This window comes from Electrona antarctica, assembly GCF_951216825.1.
Source record: "Electrona antarctica genome assembly, chromosome: 15".
Taxonomy (NCBI): domain Eukaryota; kingdom Metazoa; phylum Chordata; class Actinopteri; order Myctophiformes; family Myctophidae; genus Electrona; species Electrona antarctica.
Window position 1 is genome coordinate 37,757,813 of NC_136796.1, and position 19,210 is coordinate 37,777,022.

At 43.2% G+C, this 19,210-nt stretch overlaps 1 protein-coding gene and 1 long non-coding RNA gene across 2 annotated transcripts in view; both read right to left on the reverse strand.

Moving 5' to 3' along the window:
• Positions 1-8,709: 8,709 nt before the first annotated feature.
• Positions 8,710-10,130, reverse strand: LOC306938354. The gene is made up of 2 exons (XR_013791716.1): positions 9,997-10,130; positions 8,710-9,074 (listed from the first exon to the last, which is right to left on the reverse strand). It is a non-coding gene; the product is annotated as an uncharacterized lncRNA (long non-coding RNA).
• Positions 10,131-13,887: 3,757 nt separating this feature from the next.
• Positions 13,888-19,210, reverse strand: part of vps50 (VPS50 subunit of EARP/GARPII complex) — a 207,297-nt gene continuing 201,974 nt past the window's right edge. The window contains exons 27-28 of the mRNA XM_079523040.1: positions 17,630-17,819; positions 13,888-16,883 (exon numbers count right to left, since the gene is read on the reverse strand). Coding sequence (XP_079379166.1) covers positions 16,764-16,883; positions 17,630-17,819 — 310 coding nt within the window. The 3' untranslated portion in view covers positions 13,888-16,763. The remainder of the gene's footprint in view (positions 16,884-17,629; positions 17,820-19,210) is intronic.

Here is a 19,210-nt window from a genome sequence, read left to right on the forward strand (position 1 = left end):
CTTGCAAGCTTGTGGGTCAAGCCCAAAGGAGCGAAGAGCCCTTAATTATTGTTTCCGTACAGGTTCCGCAGTTGTTTTTTCTCACAGTTTAACGAAGACTCTCACTTCTATTCAGGAGGAGGGAGAGTTGGTCATTGGACATTTAGTCTCCATATATGGGGATATTCGACTAGGACGTCGGGCTATATGACATATGACATGTCTAGTACGACGATCCCTATATTTGGTCAGTGTTGACCTAATGCTGATATCAGATCGATATGGTAGAACCCATATATGGATCTTATTGGCTCAGTCATCCTGACAAAGCCTAATCGGATAATATATAATAGAGGTCTGCTCAAGGCAGAAGGCAGAAGGCGAAGCATCCTGGTTTAAGTTCTAACCGGACACCACTGCGGCGGGTTCTAACCTAAGTAATCAGCAATAGAGCTTTGAGCTATTTTATACACAGTTTTGGCAGTTCGGTGCTGTCGTTTTCCATGAAATTCAGCAATGGTAGAATTGAGGGTTGTGAGAATCTCTCAAGAACTGAAGCTCACAGTCATTCGTCAAAGGACCTCTGACATTTAGATCTCCCAATGAATGAATTACATGATCTGCTCTTTTTGAGGGGCGCTATCCCCTCCTATGTCCAGCTTTTGGTGTCACAAACTTTGTCTTACACAAACATTAAAATGCCATTGACAATGAATTGACAATGTTGAGTGTTTGTGTAACACAAACATTGATGACGAAGGTGAGGACGCAAATTGTGATTGGCCGGAATGAGATGATGTATGATGATGTACGATAAGAGCGCCCCTCACTTCACACGGGTGTGATTTTTGAGGGGCGCTAGCCCCTCCTATATATTTGCAACATATCACATAAATTCAGTTGTCATCTTACATGATCACGGTGAAAAGATGAGTTTTTTTAAACATTGTATCATTATGGTTAAAAGACAATAATAACATAAGTTGACAAATTAGTTAATTAGTTGACTAATTCATGAAGAAGTATATGTATTCATTTTTTATTGGTATGATGTGCGACGACAAGAGTGCCCCTCACTTCACACGGGTGTGTTTTTTACATTCAAAAAGCGACAGGAAAGAGTTTTATAGCCTGGTTAGTGGTTAACCATTCCCCGTTTAAATCACATTTCCATTCATGTGTGTGGAGTCTCAACATTGCTAATGCACGGGAGTACGGCGTTGACACACAACCCCTTTCAGCCAATCAAAGTAACCAAAAAAGTGACGTCATCTCCTCCTGCAGTCTCCAACCAGCTATGTTAAGAGGAGACGCTGTGACAAGAAAATGAATAATAAATCAATGGATTATTGATACGTAACTTGATGAGAGAGGTCTGGCGTGATCAGTGAAGATCTGCTCTGCTGCACAGACCAATATCCAAGATCTCTGTACCGCAGGAAGCTACAGAGATTTCGATTTGCTTGCTTCCTCGCTTCATTCATTCATGCACTTCATTATTGGTTTTGTAGTTTGTTCAGTTTTATGTTTTATGTTTAACCCCTGCTGCAGTTAGATATTCATTCCCATTGAAATGTGGAGTCAGACACTGCCATATCTTTGTCCGTTTTTTCCTCCCTCTGTAAATGTAGCTTCTTGTATTTGTTGATGTTGATGATGACATGTATTGAAGTGTTAGATGCTATGCTCTGTTGATTAATTGAATACATACAGCCACAATGGAAACAAGTCTCCAGGACTTATATGTGTTCTCATTTTAGCCTAAATGTTTTACAGTACCTGTGTTTATTTGTTTTGACTAATGAAAAAATCAGACCTGTGTGAAGTAAATGGTAAATGGTGCATTTATATAGCGCCTTTATCCAAGGCGCTTTACATAGATTACATTCACACACACATTCACACACCGATGGCGGCGGAAACCATGCAAGGCACCAACCTGCACATCAGGAGCAATTAGGGGTTCAGTGTCTTGCTCAAGGACACTTCGACACTAACTCTGGGGGAGCCCGGGTTCGAACTGTCAACCTTGCGGTTACCATCCAGCCACTCTGAGCCACTGCCCCCTATTGTCTTTTTATATGTCCATTGTCCAATGTATTGAGTTTATAAAGTTAACATAACTATAATTAAAGGCATTTGATAAAAATTTTACTTTTCAGGATTCCAATAAAAAAATAGCAAAAAATAATTCAGTTCAAATAATAGCAAAAATAGATGATCTACAAGCTCAAAACGCGTCGCAGAGTGAGTGTGGAAATATAGTGGCTCTCTCCATCGTCAAAGTTGCCCACCATACACACCAAGAACACTGTAAAGATTGTGTTGAAGGGATAGCCCCTTGAGATGCAGCATCTCATTTTAGAGGGGGCCCGTGACATACAAACTGCTCCCCAATAACAGCTATAATGTAAGATGTAGAGAGGGATGGGCCTAAATGAAGATATTGCACAACACCCCCACAGCCTATCGTGATGCATATGATGTAGCAGTATAGCCTGGAGGTTCTCTCATGAATTCACAGAAATGACATACAGTAGTTATTGACATTGACTGATTCAAAAAATATTCCAGAAATGAGGTCTTTGAGCACGCACGCACGCACGCGCACACGCACGCGCACACGCACACGCACACACACACACACACACACACACACACACACACACACACACACACACACACACACACACACACACACACACACACACACCTGTACACGCAGCTGCAATATCACCACCTGCATGGTGGAGATAAAAAGGAAGACTTAGCTGAATGTTAAGAGATCAGGAGAAGGGATGAAACAGACAGTATTTGGTTCCCTATAGAGGAAAATACCTCAGCCCTTATTGTATGCGAAATGAGATGTATAAAATACACTGGATAGCAACATTGGTGTTTCATTCTGCACAATAGGGAGGTTATTTTCAAAGGAGCAAGAAATGATTGCATGATCCAATTCTGAAGCTATTTGATCGAGAATAAAACATGTGATTGATCAGTCCATTCAGAGTCCAATTCAAACAAACGTCTTGCTTTATAGAAACTAGACCAGCACCCTTTGGGCACCAGCCTACTCTGTCGGGAATACATTTTTTGTAATCATAAATGTTAGATTCTGTTCTCACCAGTGGTGGAAAAAGTACTCACATTTGTTACTTATGTAAAAGTATCAATCAATACTGCAATGTAGAACTACTCGGTTACAAGTAAAAGTCCGGAATTCAAAATGTATTTGAGTAAAAGTACAATAGTATTGGCAACAAAATGTACGTACAGTACCAAAAGTAGAAAGTAGTCATTGTGCAGAATGTGCCATTTCAAGTTTTCAAATGTATACAAATATTTTGAAAATAGCATCGACACATTGTCAGCTTGTAGATCAGATGGCCGAAATGTATGTAGGGTTGAATTGTTTAATGTATATTTTGTGATAATAATGAAAGTAACTAGTAAGTAAAGTTTTCAAATAAATGTAGTGGAGTACAATATTTGTAAAATATATATATATATTGTAAAAGTACAAATTTGCCTCTGAGATGTAGTGGAGTAGAAGTATTGGAAATTGGAAATACTCAAGTAAAGTACAAATACCTTTACAATACCATAAATTGTACTCAAGTACAGTAATTAAGTAAATGTACTTTTGCACCACTGGTTCTCATCCACTTTTCTTTGAATTTAATAAAGATGCCTTCCTTCTCATCTGTCTAAACATTCACATACATTATTGCATTCGCTGTCGCTTATATTGGCACAAACTGCCGAATGTTTGGGTTGGCCAATCAGGGAAGCAGATACATACAATCTCCCGGACACACTGAGAATTTGTGTGTTCCAGAAATTCATGACTTCTCGGAAACGGTTGGTCTGTCCATTCGGCACCGCACACCTCGGGGTCATATGAGACACACACAGCAAGTCTGAGCGCGTTCGGTCGCTCTATTTCTGAGTTACGCCGATCACAGAGTAACACACACAGGGAATTATAGCATATAGTAGGCTATACTGTAGATACACTATGCCTGGCCACCTCAGAAATAGATGTGGAAATGGAAGGTACTCCAGGTAGTATGTGCATCATTAAGTGTCCTCAGATCTCAGTGGGGGGGGGAGTATTAGTTTGAACACGCCACCAGAGATAGAAACTAGCAGTGCATGTACTGCATATTGTATGGACACACCCTCAACCAAACATTCCTGCATGTTCTTGAGAATTGATCTGTGGAGAGGCCTATATATTAGGATGACAGCTGTAATTAAATGAAATGCACTGGATGTCATTGTAAGAGAGGAAATGGATTCGTCTTAAGTGCCCATGGTTCTCTGGTTATTGTCTTTGATTTCCTTTTCTTTCAGAAAGATGTTTTAAATAGAATGGCTGGAAGAATTGGAGCGGCAGGGGCGGTATTGCAGTCGCTATACCACACTGTTCAGCTCTAGGACTACCGAGCAATATTCATTCCTACTCTCACCCATGGTCATGAAGTGTGGGTCATGACCGAAAGAATAAGGTCGAGAATACAAGCGGCCAAAATGAGTTTTCTCCGACGGGTGGCTGGCATCTCCCTTAGAGATAGGGTGAGAAGTTCATTCACGCGAGAGAGACTCGGAGTAGAGTTGCTGCTTCTTCACCTGGAAAGCCAGCTTAGGTGGTTCGGGCATCTGGTTAGGATGCCTCTCAAGTGTCTCCCTATAGGGAGGTCCTCGATGCATGTCCCACTGGGAGGAGACCCCAGGACAGACCAAAGCGCAGTTGGAGGGATTACACCGACTCACTGGCCTTGGACGCCTCGGGATCCCCCAGGAGGAAGTTACTAATGTTGCTCTGGAGAGGGAAGTCTGGAGCTCTCTGGTGGTGCTGTTGCCCCCACGACCCGACTACGGATAAGCGGTTGAAGATGGATGGATGGATGGATGTATGAAAGTATACTGTATGTTCCTGACTGTGTGCGTGTGTGAGTGTGCATGCGTGCGTGCGTGCGTGCGTGCGTGCGCATGTGTGCATTTGTGCATGTATACTTCTGTGTCTTATGCCAGCTTATGTCGCTTATGAAAGATCCCTATATGAATGACAAATAGATACATGATTCAGCAAGAGAATACATGCGTGCATCTATGTAAGCATAATGTAATTGTAATGTAAATGAAATTGTTATCCAAACAGCACAACATTGTTATTCTTCTAAAACAAGGTTTACAACTATTGGGTGTGTACAACAATAATAGTCAATTAGTCTTTTCTATGATCTCTGCCGTGTTATCTAGCACCTGGCCTCGGCGACCGCAGGCGTCAGCACCTGGCCTAAAATAATGATGCGCAAACAATTTCCTAATTGATATACATACATTAATATAGTGTGTGAGTGTTTGTTCAATACAGGGGTCTGTCTCCCTGTCTCCATCCATCCATCTTATCTGTAGTCGGGTCGCAGGGGCAACACGTCCACCAGAGAGCTCCAGACCCTCTCCAGAGCAACATTAGGCCTAGTAACTTCATTCTGGGGGATCCAGAGGTGTTCCCGGCAGATTTTGGTGATATAAACCCTCCAATTCATCCTTGGTCTGCCCGGGGGTCTCCTTCCAGCAGGACGTGCATCGAGGACCTCCCTAGGGAGCCGCTCGAGGCATCCTAACCAGATGTCCGAACCACCTGCTGGCTCCTTTCCAAGCGGAGGCCAACCCCCACCGGAGACTGACTTTAACACACCGCACGCGAACGGTTCCCACAGCCTGATTAGCCCTGACGCTATGCTGATAGCATTGGACGACCAACCTTTTCCATGGCCGACAGCAAATGTTCTCTTATAGCGAGAAGCACACCGCATACCTCAAAAGAAAGCTTAATTTGTCCACTTAATTTGTCCACCACTTACCTTTATGTAACACCTGCTTTTGTAGTAACATGCGCTTCTTGAACAGAAAGTTCCCTAGTTAGGGACCGTTTTATGTCAGACGTTGACAGGCAGTTGTAAAAATGAACACAAAAAAGGAAAAAAGTACACATTGTTCCCATCTACCCTTCGTCGGTAATTGGCTTTTGTATGAGCTACAGAATGAGCATAGGGACTGAGGGAACATATTGGGGCTACATTTACGGTTTTGTTTATTTTTTATGATGATGATGATGATGACGGATCGAGCAGACGCCAGACGAGCAGATGAAACAATGCAAAGACGCGTTTTATTTATTTATATATTTATCCATCTATGTACGTGTCTGTCACTGTGTATCGTTCCAACTCGGCTAGCCGAGTTCGCCGAGGGGCGGTGGTGTTGCTGTGCCCCTCCGAGGTGGAAAGACTGGTGTGAGGCGAGGTTAGTGTATTTGCATTGTTCCATCTGACCGTTGATCATCATCATAAAGAAATAACCGTCCACCGTCCCTCGCCGAGGGACGATACAATCCGTGATAGTTTTCTTGTTTGGAGTATGCAGAAGAAAGAAAAGGAAGAAAAGGAAACATGAATCTGACCGACTTTAGATCAGCCGCCATGTTCCGACAGACACTCACACTACACACAAGACGCCCTCCCCTGAAACAAACAGGAGGGAGGGGAGCCCTCCCCTGAGTCCCCTCCCCTGAAACAGACAGGAGGGGAGGGGAGGAGGGAGAAACAGGAGGAGAGGTGGATACGAGCCGATCGGATATTATGCAGTGTGATTCTGTTGACTGGAGTTGTATATACGCTCGCATGGGCACCGCCATTATGTGACAATGCGCCCCTCCCGTCCTGTTTTCAGGAAGGGAGGGGGAGAGTAAATCTTTTTTTTGATCAAGTGACTGGAGTGTTGTGGGATGAATCGGGGCTGCTTGATCTATTGTCCGGGTGTGTAGAAAGGCGATTGAAAGTAATCAATAAAAACATGCGCTAAACCAAGATCTACGTGTCCCACATCGGACCGTTGGGATTCGAACCACGTAGAAAACCGATTCCCGCAATCAATGCGTTAATACTCCCGAGCACACGGACACAGCTCTCGCTTTGGACTAGGGCTTTAAGCAACTAGTCGACAATTCAACTAGTAAATCCACTAGTTGTCTTACTTATTAATGTATCTTTATATTGGCAAATAAGACTCCGTTACTGGCATTTGGTGGTGGTATTGACTCTCAAAGTCATGTAGGCCTATAGCTTTATTATATTTCTGTTGATATGTCATTTGACTGCACTTTTGGGGTTTCAACTGGTTGGATGTTGTTTCGACACAGATAGGGGAGGGTGTTGCAAACCATGGACATTATAAATGTGACACTTTCTGTTGTGTACAGCATACAACGCTGACGAAGGCTTCACACCGTGAAGTGCTGGTATTCTCTGGTTAAAAGTGTATTTCCCGACTGTGCACCCGGTAAAATGATCACATTTTGAAGAATGAAGAGATGGAGACGAGTTGGAGTCGTGCGTGCTTCCTTCATTTAGAAAGGTCTCTATCACCCCATACTCCCGCAGCACCTTCCCGGGGACCCGGTCATATTCCTTCTCCAAATTCTGTCTCTCCAGCTCTTTAGTAGACGTAAAATACATTTTCAGGTCAGTATAACAATTTCATTCCCGTCAGGAGAGATAACTCATACGGGATAAACATGCGACATTGGAAGTGATGAAGCAAAAAATGAGAAGACAAAAATTGGAACTGGAGCAATATAAAATTGAAGTTTCCGTTTTGGAATGGAATTGGCGACACACCTGAAAAATATTTTCTGATTAATAAAGCTGGAGTGATGAGCTGGAGGGATGAAGATTTAACAAAGGTGCAAACCCACTGCAAATTCAAAAAATGCTTTTACTTGCACTTAAAAGTTACAAAGTTACAAGAGTGTTGTTTTCAGTATAAATGGCTCAATAAATACATGATGGAAGTTAATCGACTTTCAAGTACATATCATTTATAATAGATAACTAGTAGGCAGTATTAGTTATAGAGAAAGATATTAGAGCAGAACTGTGTTTAAGACTGGGGTGTTCCCAAAAGAAAAGGAGACAAACAAAACAATATTTTTTTTTGCATTAATCTGCAAATGGCAGCAAACCGCTCCATTCCCATTGAAATGCATTGGCAGAAACCGCCTTCATGGGTAAAATAAAAGTGTGTTATGACCCTTCACCGTTTTGTTTTTTGGACTAGCTTTTGTCATAGCTAAAAGCTAATTGCCAAGTCAAGGCAGGCAGGCAAGTGTGATATATAATACCCTATTCTTTAGAGCTCTTCACACAAAGCTAACACACACAGGTTCAAAACTTGTTATTCAACAGCCTTTCATGGTGGTAAACTATCGCAGTTCAAGTTAAGAACCAAATGGACCCTATAGTGTCACAATCATTTTAATCAACTTTGACCATATTTTATACTTTGGCTATTGAAAAACAGCAGATATACAAACTCATAGCGCGCATCACTTCGTGCCACGCTATGTACAGTAGATCTGCTATTTACAATTACAGGAGAGCCAAGGGCAGATAGCTGGCCTGCATCACCTTTCTGACACTCAGGCAGCTTAATAAAGGTTTGCATTTTTTGAGAAAATAATATCCCGTTTGCCAAAAGCCAATCTACAAGCTTAGTTAATATTTAGGTGTAGAGGGGGACAAAGACAATGCATAGAGTACAGTGCTAAACATTTGACCAAGTATTGAGGCCATTAAGGGCCAAATGCTACAGCTTGAACCCGCATTCCGTAAATCGTCTCAGGTTTAGTCAACATAGGGAAAGAAGGAGGACCCCGTGATCAGTTTATGAACTTTAATCAAAGCCAATAAGATTATTGCCAACATCCCAAATCAAGTTGCTGTACGTAGCAACCCCCTGGTGTCGGTCCGATCGAGTCGATGTTGGGCTGCTCGCTCATGTTTTTCCCTTCAATTTCATCAAGGCTCTGGCATGTTGTACCCGCTTCCGTCGCCAGTCTGAGTCGTGTTGTTGGCACCGTCGTACACCGTGTTGCTGCCGTCGGCCAGAGTAATGTTTGGCTCTCCACTCATCGGGTCATTCATGAGGTTGTTGCTGGTGGTCACGTCGGGCTCGTCATTCCAACTCATCCTGAGGCCCCACCCCCCTCCCCCCCAGCCCCAGGGTGGACGCCCTGTTGAACACTGTTGGCACAAGGCATTCTGAGTTATTTGAATAATACAGCTAACGAGTTAAAGCTCATTTCGTCACGGGGGAATAGCCAAATTAAGTAGAGCCATTTTGTTTGAAAGCTCAAAGCTTGTAAAATAGTGAACCAAGACTGCAATAAAACTGGGACAGTGTGGGGATGATTAGGTTCAATGCTCAGTATGCACAGCAGCCTCATTGGAAAGAAATTGGGCCTCTTCCTTAACGGGTCTTTACCAATTATAACGCAGCATGTAATTTTTTTTAAATAAAAAGTTTGTCCAAACTGTATGGTAGAGTATGTTAATACAATACAACTTTATAATTATGGGGACGTTTTGGTTTGATCTCCTCAACACATTTAGAGTGTGTCAAATGCTATGCATCACCTATATCAACAGGATCTGACACAATTTGACCTGCGGTGGTCAAGATTCAATGTATCCCCTGAGCAAGCAGGCCGACTCTAAGAGCTCAATGGTGAAAACTTTAATTTCGTATAAATGACCAGTATGGGTCCATTTAGTACACTCCAGTTAGGGGTGTGCATTTGGAACCCCCCCAAGGGACCATGAGGGTAAAAAGTGAGACCGAAAAAGTGAGTGAGAAAACATGCACAATATCAGCACTGGGCCTGACCTGAATGGAGACTTAATCTATGGCAACTTATTTGGCAAGGAAGCAAGAAACAGGCCTCATTCCTTTCCAATATGGCTGCTGTGCTGTGCATAAAATTGACATATCACAAACTCATCCGAGTCATCATAGACAACAGATTGGAAAATGACTTCTCTGGGGCTGTAAATTCAGGTGAGAATGAAGCCATCAGGACAGGAGTATAACATTTCAGAGATAGTCGTCTATGAATCTGCAACAGACCTATAAATGCACATTGGAAACAAATTAAAAAGCTCTTACCTTGGGCAAAAGCAATAGTACAAGAACAATTTTGCAAATGCTTCCCATTGTTGCAAATTACAAATAAATACAAGTGCAGAGGAAGAAGTGGCTGACTGGTTTTAAGGCTTGGTGCTGTTCCCACCACAGCTGTGTTCATAATCAGGCTGATCAGCATTAATGATTGGAAGCGTTGCTTACCTCTACCTGTCTGATTGCTTCATCACAATCTTCAGGAGTCAAGTGTTTTCCAGACAGTGTGACTTTGAAGCTCTGGTGTTTCTGTACCTTTGACTCCAGCATCCTTGTCACTTTTGGTAGCTTTAAGTTCCTTTCTTAAGTTTTCACTTTTTTCACTTAGAAGCAACAGAACCAGGCAACAGACAGCTGAATATTGGAGCTGAGTATTAGAGATTCTTCTTGGAAAATGCAACACTAATTAAATGCTTAAAAGGTTAAAATGTAAACACTATTTTGCCATGACAGATGTCAGCCTGCTTTAGGGTGGCACACACAGGGGGGGGGGGGGGGGGGGGGGGGGGGGGGTCCCTGGAACAATATATTTTCAGATGGGGGTCGGAAGCCTATTACATATAATTTTTGGGGTCCTTGACATGAAATATTGACCACCACTGATATAGAAATATAGGTATTTCAGAAAACTGTCATGATTTAGAAAACATTATTTAAATGTCGATGAGGGGTCTGTCTGTACAACATGTGGTTCCTCCCAGCGTGTCCTAGTTGATGAGATGTGACGTAAAATGAGCTGGGAAAGATGCAGGTCTTTGGAAAGAACAATGCAGGGTGATTTTCTGATGGTAAGGCAGACTTGTGCAAGCGACCAGCTATACTCTGAGAATATCATTCCTACAGTATGAGGTCTAGCTTGTACAGGGGACTGTCCTTTCATGGATACGATATTTGAGCCGTGTTTGAGGGAGACAATGTCACTCTTGACCCTGTGTTTCTGAACAAAATGAATGATTGCCACGATGCCTTTGCTACAGAACACTTAATTGAAGAGGAAAAACGTGCCGCACTTTCTGTAGCAGAAGCTACTCTGAACTTGCAGGAGAGCCAAGAACAGATACGTAGGCCTAACACTCCTTCCCGAAGGGAGCTACAAATAAACCAAAGAATAAGAAAAAGTTAACTAACAAGATAGTAACGAACAGCTGGAGCTAGATAAGCAATGTTGTCTTGTCGGAGCCCAGGCAAAGACTGTCTTTTATAGTAGACGCCCTGAGGCCTCCAGAGCGTACACATTTACACAACAATGTGTGTAAAGTGCACTGTACAGTCACCCAACCACTGCTACTACAGTATGTGTGTAGAGATTTACAAGCAGCCCCAGGGCAGCTGAACTGTGTGTTTATATACAGAGGAATCCGATTCTCTGCTCCCAAGACACGGTTGGAAACGTTTGTGTGGTGAGTCAGAGCCGCCACAGAGTGAATGAAGTGAATACTAATGTCAGGGAAAAGAGCGGCTTACCTGGAGACTTGACAATTTCAGTAATTAGGTCTTATGATCAAAATAAGAACATTACAATGGTTTATCAAAAAGAAAAGCTAACGATTGCCTCGGACAAGACCAAGTCTTTGCCACAGACTCATTTGTCTGTGTACGGACATATTAATGATCCCTGGTGATACAGTCCACAGCAAACTCCACACGCAGAGCTGCGGAAGAATTGGCTCTCAAACTCACCTATACAAGTGCATGGAGGCCAGGTGTGGGCAGATAGACATGTACATACTGTAAACAAATAATAATAAAAAACTAAACATCCCCAGCAAGACTGCATGGGGTTTCCCTCGAGTCTGTTTAACTCTGCAGAGTGGATTGTGGCCAGATTGGAGAAATTAACGACCGTTTATTTTTCCCTTGTGTGCGGTGGACCAATTTCTGAAACAATTTCCTTTTTTTTGCAATATTCTGTGCATAACTCCCAAATCCAGACAGCTTAAACAGAAGCAAATCTATGGTAAATGAGTCATGAAAATAGTCAACGGAGCACTCTAGTACTGTACAGTACGTCTATCCAACAGCAGGAAGGTCACGGGCTGACAGCTAGATCTCATCATCATCATTGTCTCCACCAGGCCGAAGGCATGGGGAGAGAGTATGTTTTGCACTCCGTCCGTGTGTGTGTGTGTCCTTCCTTCCGTCCGTCCGTCCGTCCTTCCGTCCGTCCGTTACCAGCTAATCTCTGCCACCGTTGGCCCGATCCATGCCAAACTTTGCACACACACTCCCTGGATGCCAACGACGAACCTCTGCCCCAAATATTCCTCAACGGCCTGTTATAGCGCCACCATGAGGCCGATTTAGGCAAAACACATTTATGTAGATTACTCGTACACATTTTATCCATACATCACACAATTCGGTATACACTATCTCCATAGTCATGCGATCAACACGGAGCAGCACTATTTCCCATCTTCCATCCTGATTGGCTAAGATTGGCTTCCAAAGCTCACATGATTGGTCCGTTTCGAACAAAATGCCACAAATCACAAACAGTGTGCAATTTCTGTGAAATTATACACGCACATTTCCACTAGGCCGAGGACGACATGCCACAATTTTTTTCCCCAAATCAGCCTCACGGTGGCGCTATAACAGGCCAATTCCGTTTTTTAGCTATAACTGCATTGATCTGTATACAACTTATGTACGCGCACTCCCTAGAGGCCATGGAAAAACATTGTCCCTGCATCCCTCCACATCTGCCGGTTATAGCGCCACCATGAGGCCGATTTCTGCAAAACACATTGCTTATGTTAGTCGCACAGATTTCATCCAAATCTCACGCAAATTGGTCCACATGATCTCTGTAGTCATGTGATCAAGACGAGTCTGTTGGATTTCTCAGATTCTACACAGATTGGCTAAGATTGCCTTCCAACGTTTTCAGGAGTGGCCCGTTTCGTTCAAAATGCTGGATATGTCCTGCTCATCCATAATTCTATCCTCAGAGATGCTATGAGTGGCTCTGCATTTCCTCAACAAAATGAAGAACATTTTTGCAAAAAACTAAAACAAACAAACATGTTTATATTACTCCTAAACATTTTGCCAAACATCTCACACAGTCCTATCCTCCTGGTGGAGACCTGTGCCCAGAAGGGCACTTTTTCTAGTTTATTCTGCATTTGAGCCACGGACCACCATTTGATGACATTTTAGCCTCTCAGACCAGAAACTTAGAATATGTTGTCGTCGTTGGACAATATTTTATAATTCCATACTGCATTGATGTTGCCAAACTTGCCACCATAGGAGAGATAACAGGCAAACGCTAATCATACATTCTATTGTGTAGACTTCTTCTAAATTAACTTTAATGGACCCTTTAATGGACCCTTACGGGTCCATTACGTTTCATTTCACACTCTCAAGAGTTAAAGATCTATAAGGGTCCATTTGGTTACCAACTCTCCATTATTTAGCTGGAGACCACCTGGAACCATCTCAAGGACCACTGGTTGAAAACCACTGTTTTAGAGTTGCAGCAGAGATTCAGAAGGTGTACGTGTGGGTCAACCGTCTATGCCAAGGAGTCAAGGACCATCAAATAGCCATAGACTCTGGCTCTTCTGTCGCGTACATTTCAGGGGCTGTTGTAGGTCCGTTTTCACCTGACAAATATAAATATCGGATTGGAAAGAAAATCGTTATCGGCAGATAGTCATAATAAAATTATCGGAATCGGATCGGGAGCAAAAAAACATGATCGGGATATCCCCAATTGTAACAAAATGGTAAATGGTGCATTTATATAGCGCTTTTATCCAAAGCGCTTTACATAGATGGTGCCTTACATTCACCCATTCACACACATTCACACACCGATGGCGGAGGAAACGAAGGTAATGAGGTAATGAATCCAATACAAAGAAATAAAGTGTCCACGGTTAGTGTGTTTATTACATTAGGATATTTTTTCCATCTTTCCTTACAACTCTGACATTGATATTTACTGATGGTTTTATTTTACTACAGTGCACTTGAGGCTTAACACAATTTGTCCATGTTTAAACAGTAATTCCATTACAGTTGACAAGTTTACAGAGTACTGAGAGGGATCAGATGATCAGCACACTTCCAGCAGTTATGATTATAAAAAAAAATAACCCTCAACTAAAAACAAAACACAAACACCAGGAAATAAATAACACATTCATATTTTACAGTCTTATTGTGCACAAAATCAATGTTTCTTCCAGGAATAGATAAGAGTGGACGGGTCTTGTTCTCCCCTAGCTACTGTATCGTCTCCACCAATAAGCTGCTACATAGTAACTTGGACCAATATGTGACTCACGATATTGATTAACCACCGCTATGTTCAAAAGTTTTGAAATTTCTTCAAAATCCTTTAAAAAACAGCCCATTCTACAGGCTCACAAGGTGTCACTCATGACAAATCTCGGCCTATAACAAAATGCCTGAAATAGGGACTTCAGCGTCTTACTAGGGGGCGGACTTTGATTTGCAAAGTAAGCGACACTTCCGTTTTACCAGGACAGAACCAGAAAATCAGTAATAATAATATTATTAATAATAATTAGAATAATAACTTCTTCAATCAAGTAAGGACGAACAAACGCAGAGCAGTTATCATAACAGCGTGATATAATTAATGCTACCTACTGTACAACAATCATGTATCATTTCAAAATAAGCATTATGTTACGTCATTCGTGAATCGTGAATGAAACAAATAAAAGGAAAAAAAACAAACAAAGCATACTGTAGCATCGGGTCAGGTACAGTTAATTAAATAATGCACAGAGAGCATGAGCGTGCCATAGCTAATAATAGAGACGTAAAGGGCAACATACTATATGCCACCGTCTGTCTCCACAGGGCACAACCTCATGGAAAATAATTCATCACGTCACGTCCCAGGCTTCTCGTCAAGCGCTGGCTGAGATTGTCAATTTCACAGAAAAAGACACAGATCTTAGAGACCTGTCAGATTTCGCGCAAAAGCGCCAGCAACCCGTTTGAGGAGTCAACACTAATTAAGCCTTGGACGTGTATATATGCACGTCCTTTCTAATCAAACCGCAGGAGGCCTTGGACGTGTATACACGTCTTTAGGGCGTTTTATTGATATTCCTTCTGCACCGTATACTCCTTCCTTGTGTTTTGCGCATGCCGCGCTGCCGTTCACTTCCTTGTTTACGGCTCCGAAAGAATGGCTCGTAACTCCTAATCTAGGGAGCTCTCCATGGTTTTGACCAGAAGGACAATGTTCTGTCTTCAGCATGCATCTCGTTTGGAATATTAACGCTTCTAGAGAGACTTTAGCGTGACCAGCGTGAGGTAACGGAAGATTATGCCTCCCGGTTTTGAGGGGGAACGGAAGGGAGGGGGCTTTTCAGAGTAAAATCTGCCATATCTGCTGGCACTCTACCGCCTTTATTTTGAAGAATTGAAAGAAAAGGTGTTTTAGCTACACACATCTACACAACGCATCATTTGTTAAGTGATTAATACTACCTTCGAGGTACACAGTAGGAAAAGGAGGATATTTGCTGAGCACAGAAGCAGCAATATTCACAGTCACTTCATTGATCTACATTCCTCGTTGGACCGCTCGCTTTTCCATAAATGTATCATTGAAAAGCCGACACACAAGAATCCTTATACTTTCTTGAAGCTGAAGAGAAATAATCTTGTGATCTTGTGAGTAATCGTGTGGTTACACACACTGCACGCGCGCACACACACACACACACACACACACACACACACACACACACACACACACACACACACACACACACACACACACACACACACACACACACACACACACACACACACACACACACACACACACACACACACACACACACACACAAAAATGCAGCACGACTGTAGCGGTTACTGAGAGGAAAATCAAAGCATGTATCATAGTCACCGTGTGAGTGTGACCTGGAGTTGAAGTACTTAAAGGGCCACTTCACCCCTTTTGCAACCAGATCTTATTTTTATTGATGGTTGGGACTGGAGAAAATAAACACTTTCCAGGGGGGGGGGGGGGGGGGGGTTATGTGTGTAATATGTGTTTTTAGATATGTTAGTATTTCAAAGTGCCAGTGATGTCATCATGGACACTGGTCTCACTTCCTTCCTGGACTACATGTTGTCCAGAGTAATATAGTAAGAGAGTGGCGACACTAGCGTTGACTCCCATTGTAACAATGGAATGCGGAAGTGCTCATTCTATCTCAATGGGATAGTTCCAGCCATAGGAGCAATGTTTGGAACTATAGCATAGGCACACGCTTTGTGGCGAGATCAAAGCGTGTCGCGTCCAAGGTGGGGACGCGACACGCTTTGTGGGGGGGTGAGTGCAGCAAAGCATTATGGTCATTGTAGTAATCCAGCAGTGAGACCAGTGTCCATGACATCACAGATGTTAGCCAATAACAGCCACATAAGCATACAGCACTATTATTACAAATGGGTTGATATCAGCACAGATCCCTTTAAATTGAACCTTTATTCAACCAGGAAAAAAAAAACACTGCTATATTGATTTCATATAGAATTCCATATAGACTAAGTGTTGCTTGTTGAATGTACCTCAGAGTGTGTGTGTGTGTGTGTGTGTGTGTGTGCGTGCATGTGTGCGCGCGCGAGAGAGTGCTTGCATGCGTACACTGAGGCTCCACCTTTAGTGTTAACTATAGGTGTTCTTCTGTTAGGACAGTCCAATTTTTAACGCCGGGAGTGTCCTTCGCTATACCTCACCATCACATCTATCTCTTTGGTCTGTCAATGTCGTCGATGGCCGACAGGAGCTTCTGACGAGCCTTCTTGTTGATGTGCGAGCCCAGGCAAACATTCACCAGGTTGGCGAGCTGCTTCATGGAGTACTCCTGGGGGGGAGGGGGGGATGCATAGGGACAATGAGACCAGACAGTGGCCTTGTGGTTAGAGTGTCCGCCCTGAAACTGGGAGGCCGGGGTTCGATCCCCGGCCCGGGTCATACCAAAGACTGTAAAAATGGGACCCAATGCCTCCCTGCTTGGCACTCAGCATCAATGGGTTGGATTGGTGGGTCAAATCAACTAGTCAAATGATTCCCGAGCGTGGCACGGCTGCAGCTCACCACTCCAAGAGATGGGTCAAATGCGGACAACAAATTTCACGTGTAACGTGTGTGACAAATCGTATGACTTTGACTTTAAGAAAAGCATAATTATTTTTTATAAAAAATAAATACAAAAAATTGCCCTCTGCATATTTTGGTCTGGCACTGCTCAGCTGTGATTGGATTTCACTACCTCCGAACTAGTGAGGGACCAATCAGGAACCAGTGAGTATGCAAATATGGGGCAGGTTTTTACCACAAGAGGCATTTTTTTAATCTGCCCCTCGGAAATGCAGGTTCCACACAGAGATTCCTACGAATATCTACGCAGTGATATTAGTTTGGCCGTGCCAGGCAGACGCAGTACATATTGAATGCATCTGCACTTATTGGACGTTCCATTAAATGCATCTGCACTTATTGGACGTTCCATTAAATGCATCTGCACTTATTGGACGTTCCATTAAATGCATCTGCACTTATTTGACGTTCCATTAACACTGAACTGGTCGTTCCTCCCAGCCCACTCACCCGGTGGTTCTTGATGAACTGCTCCATGTCGTTCTCCGTCAGGTAGTAGGCCTTGATGTACGTCTCCACAAACTCCTTGTCGGGGATGGGTCGCAGGTCTGTCATCTTCTCCAGCTTCATGAGGAACTGCTGGAAGTCAAGCTGCATCAGCGCCCGGCCCTCGTTGCTGCACTTCTTCACGTTGGCATAGCTACAGGGGACAGGAGGAGTAGAGAGAGAGAGAGAGAGAGAGCGGGGAAAAAGACCATACAAACCAGTAAGGCGCCCTGAGGGCGAGATGTGACGAGGTCGCGTGCACGCATCCGCCTGGGTGACGGCAGCCTGCTGGCGCTTTGGCATAGGGGGGTCAACATATCCGCCTGGGTGACGGCAGACTGCTGGCCGAGCGCCGGCGCTTTGGCATGGGGGGGGTCAACATACAGAATTCTGTATTGGCGATATATGGAGCTTGTCTTGAGTGTGTATACAGGGTTGATGAGGTCAGATCAACATATGGAATGTCAGAACAGGTCAGCTCCATATAATGGAAATCGAAGGGTGGCAACGGGGGCAGTGTCTTGAGTGTAAAGGGTTTGATGAGGTCAGATCAACATATGGAATGAATTCTGTATTGGCCATATTTGGAGCGTGTCACTAGGCGTGACGGACAGACGGACTCATTGTTGCGACTGTAGTATAAAAATATATATATATTGTCGCTGTCGGGTGGAAATAGCACAGAATGATAATTCCGTTGTATCCTAATTGTGCTTATATCATCAAATCATACAACTAGATGGGTTCAAAGATGTTTTTCCGTGGTCTGGGAAAATAGATTTTTTTACATGGCTCGTATCAGGTTATCAATCGTTACAGCATAGATCAGAAGGTGTGTTTGTGTGTATGTTTGTGCATGTGAGTATGTATGGAGAGAGTCCTGCGATGTATCAGTCAGAGAGATGCAAACAAACAGCCGTCTGTAAATGTAAAAGCAAATAGCATTATCTACTAAATAGTGTCAAGGAGTATACCGTATCACTATGTATGCGTGTAGTTGTGAGGACGACTAGTGGCAGTGACTGCTGATGTAGCAGTGTGAACTTCGCCTGCGTTGTGTTGTTGTGAGATAGAATTCACCCAAGTCTTCCAACTGGTTCGGCAGCAGCCGTTTATTCACTGCCGATAGATAGGCTGGCGATAAACAAGGAAATACAATACAATCAGGACCAGCGCGGCTTCACATCAAGAGTGTTACCGATGATACTAATGAAGGCTCTGTTGTTCCATTCTGGTCAAACAAAATCAGTCAGGGTGCTGCTATTGTGCATGTTGGCTCACTGGAAACACTCTGCTACACCAGTGGGTCTCAAAAGTGTCCTTCAGTGGGTTCCAAATGGCCCCGTACGGGTGTGTATAGAGTGTACAAATGGAACCTATTTTTGTACACTCAAAAAGTTAGTTATGGGGGTCCTAGAAATTAAAACAAGTTTGAGAACAGTGTACATTAAATGGAAAATAACCTTAATTAGTATCATCGGTAACACAGAAGGAAGTAAGGAAGCGGCCCTGAAGTAGGAAGAGTTATTGACAGCGGAGGGTCGC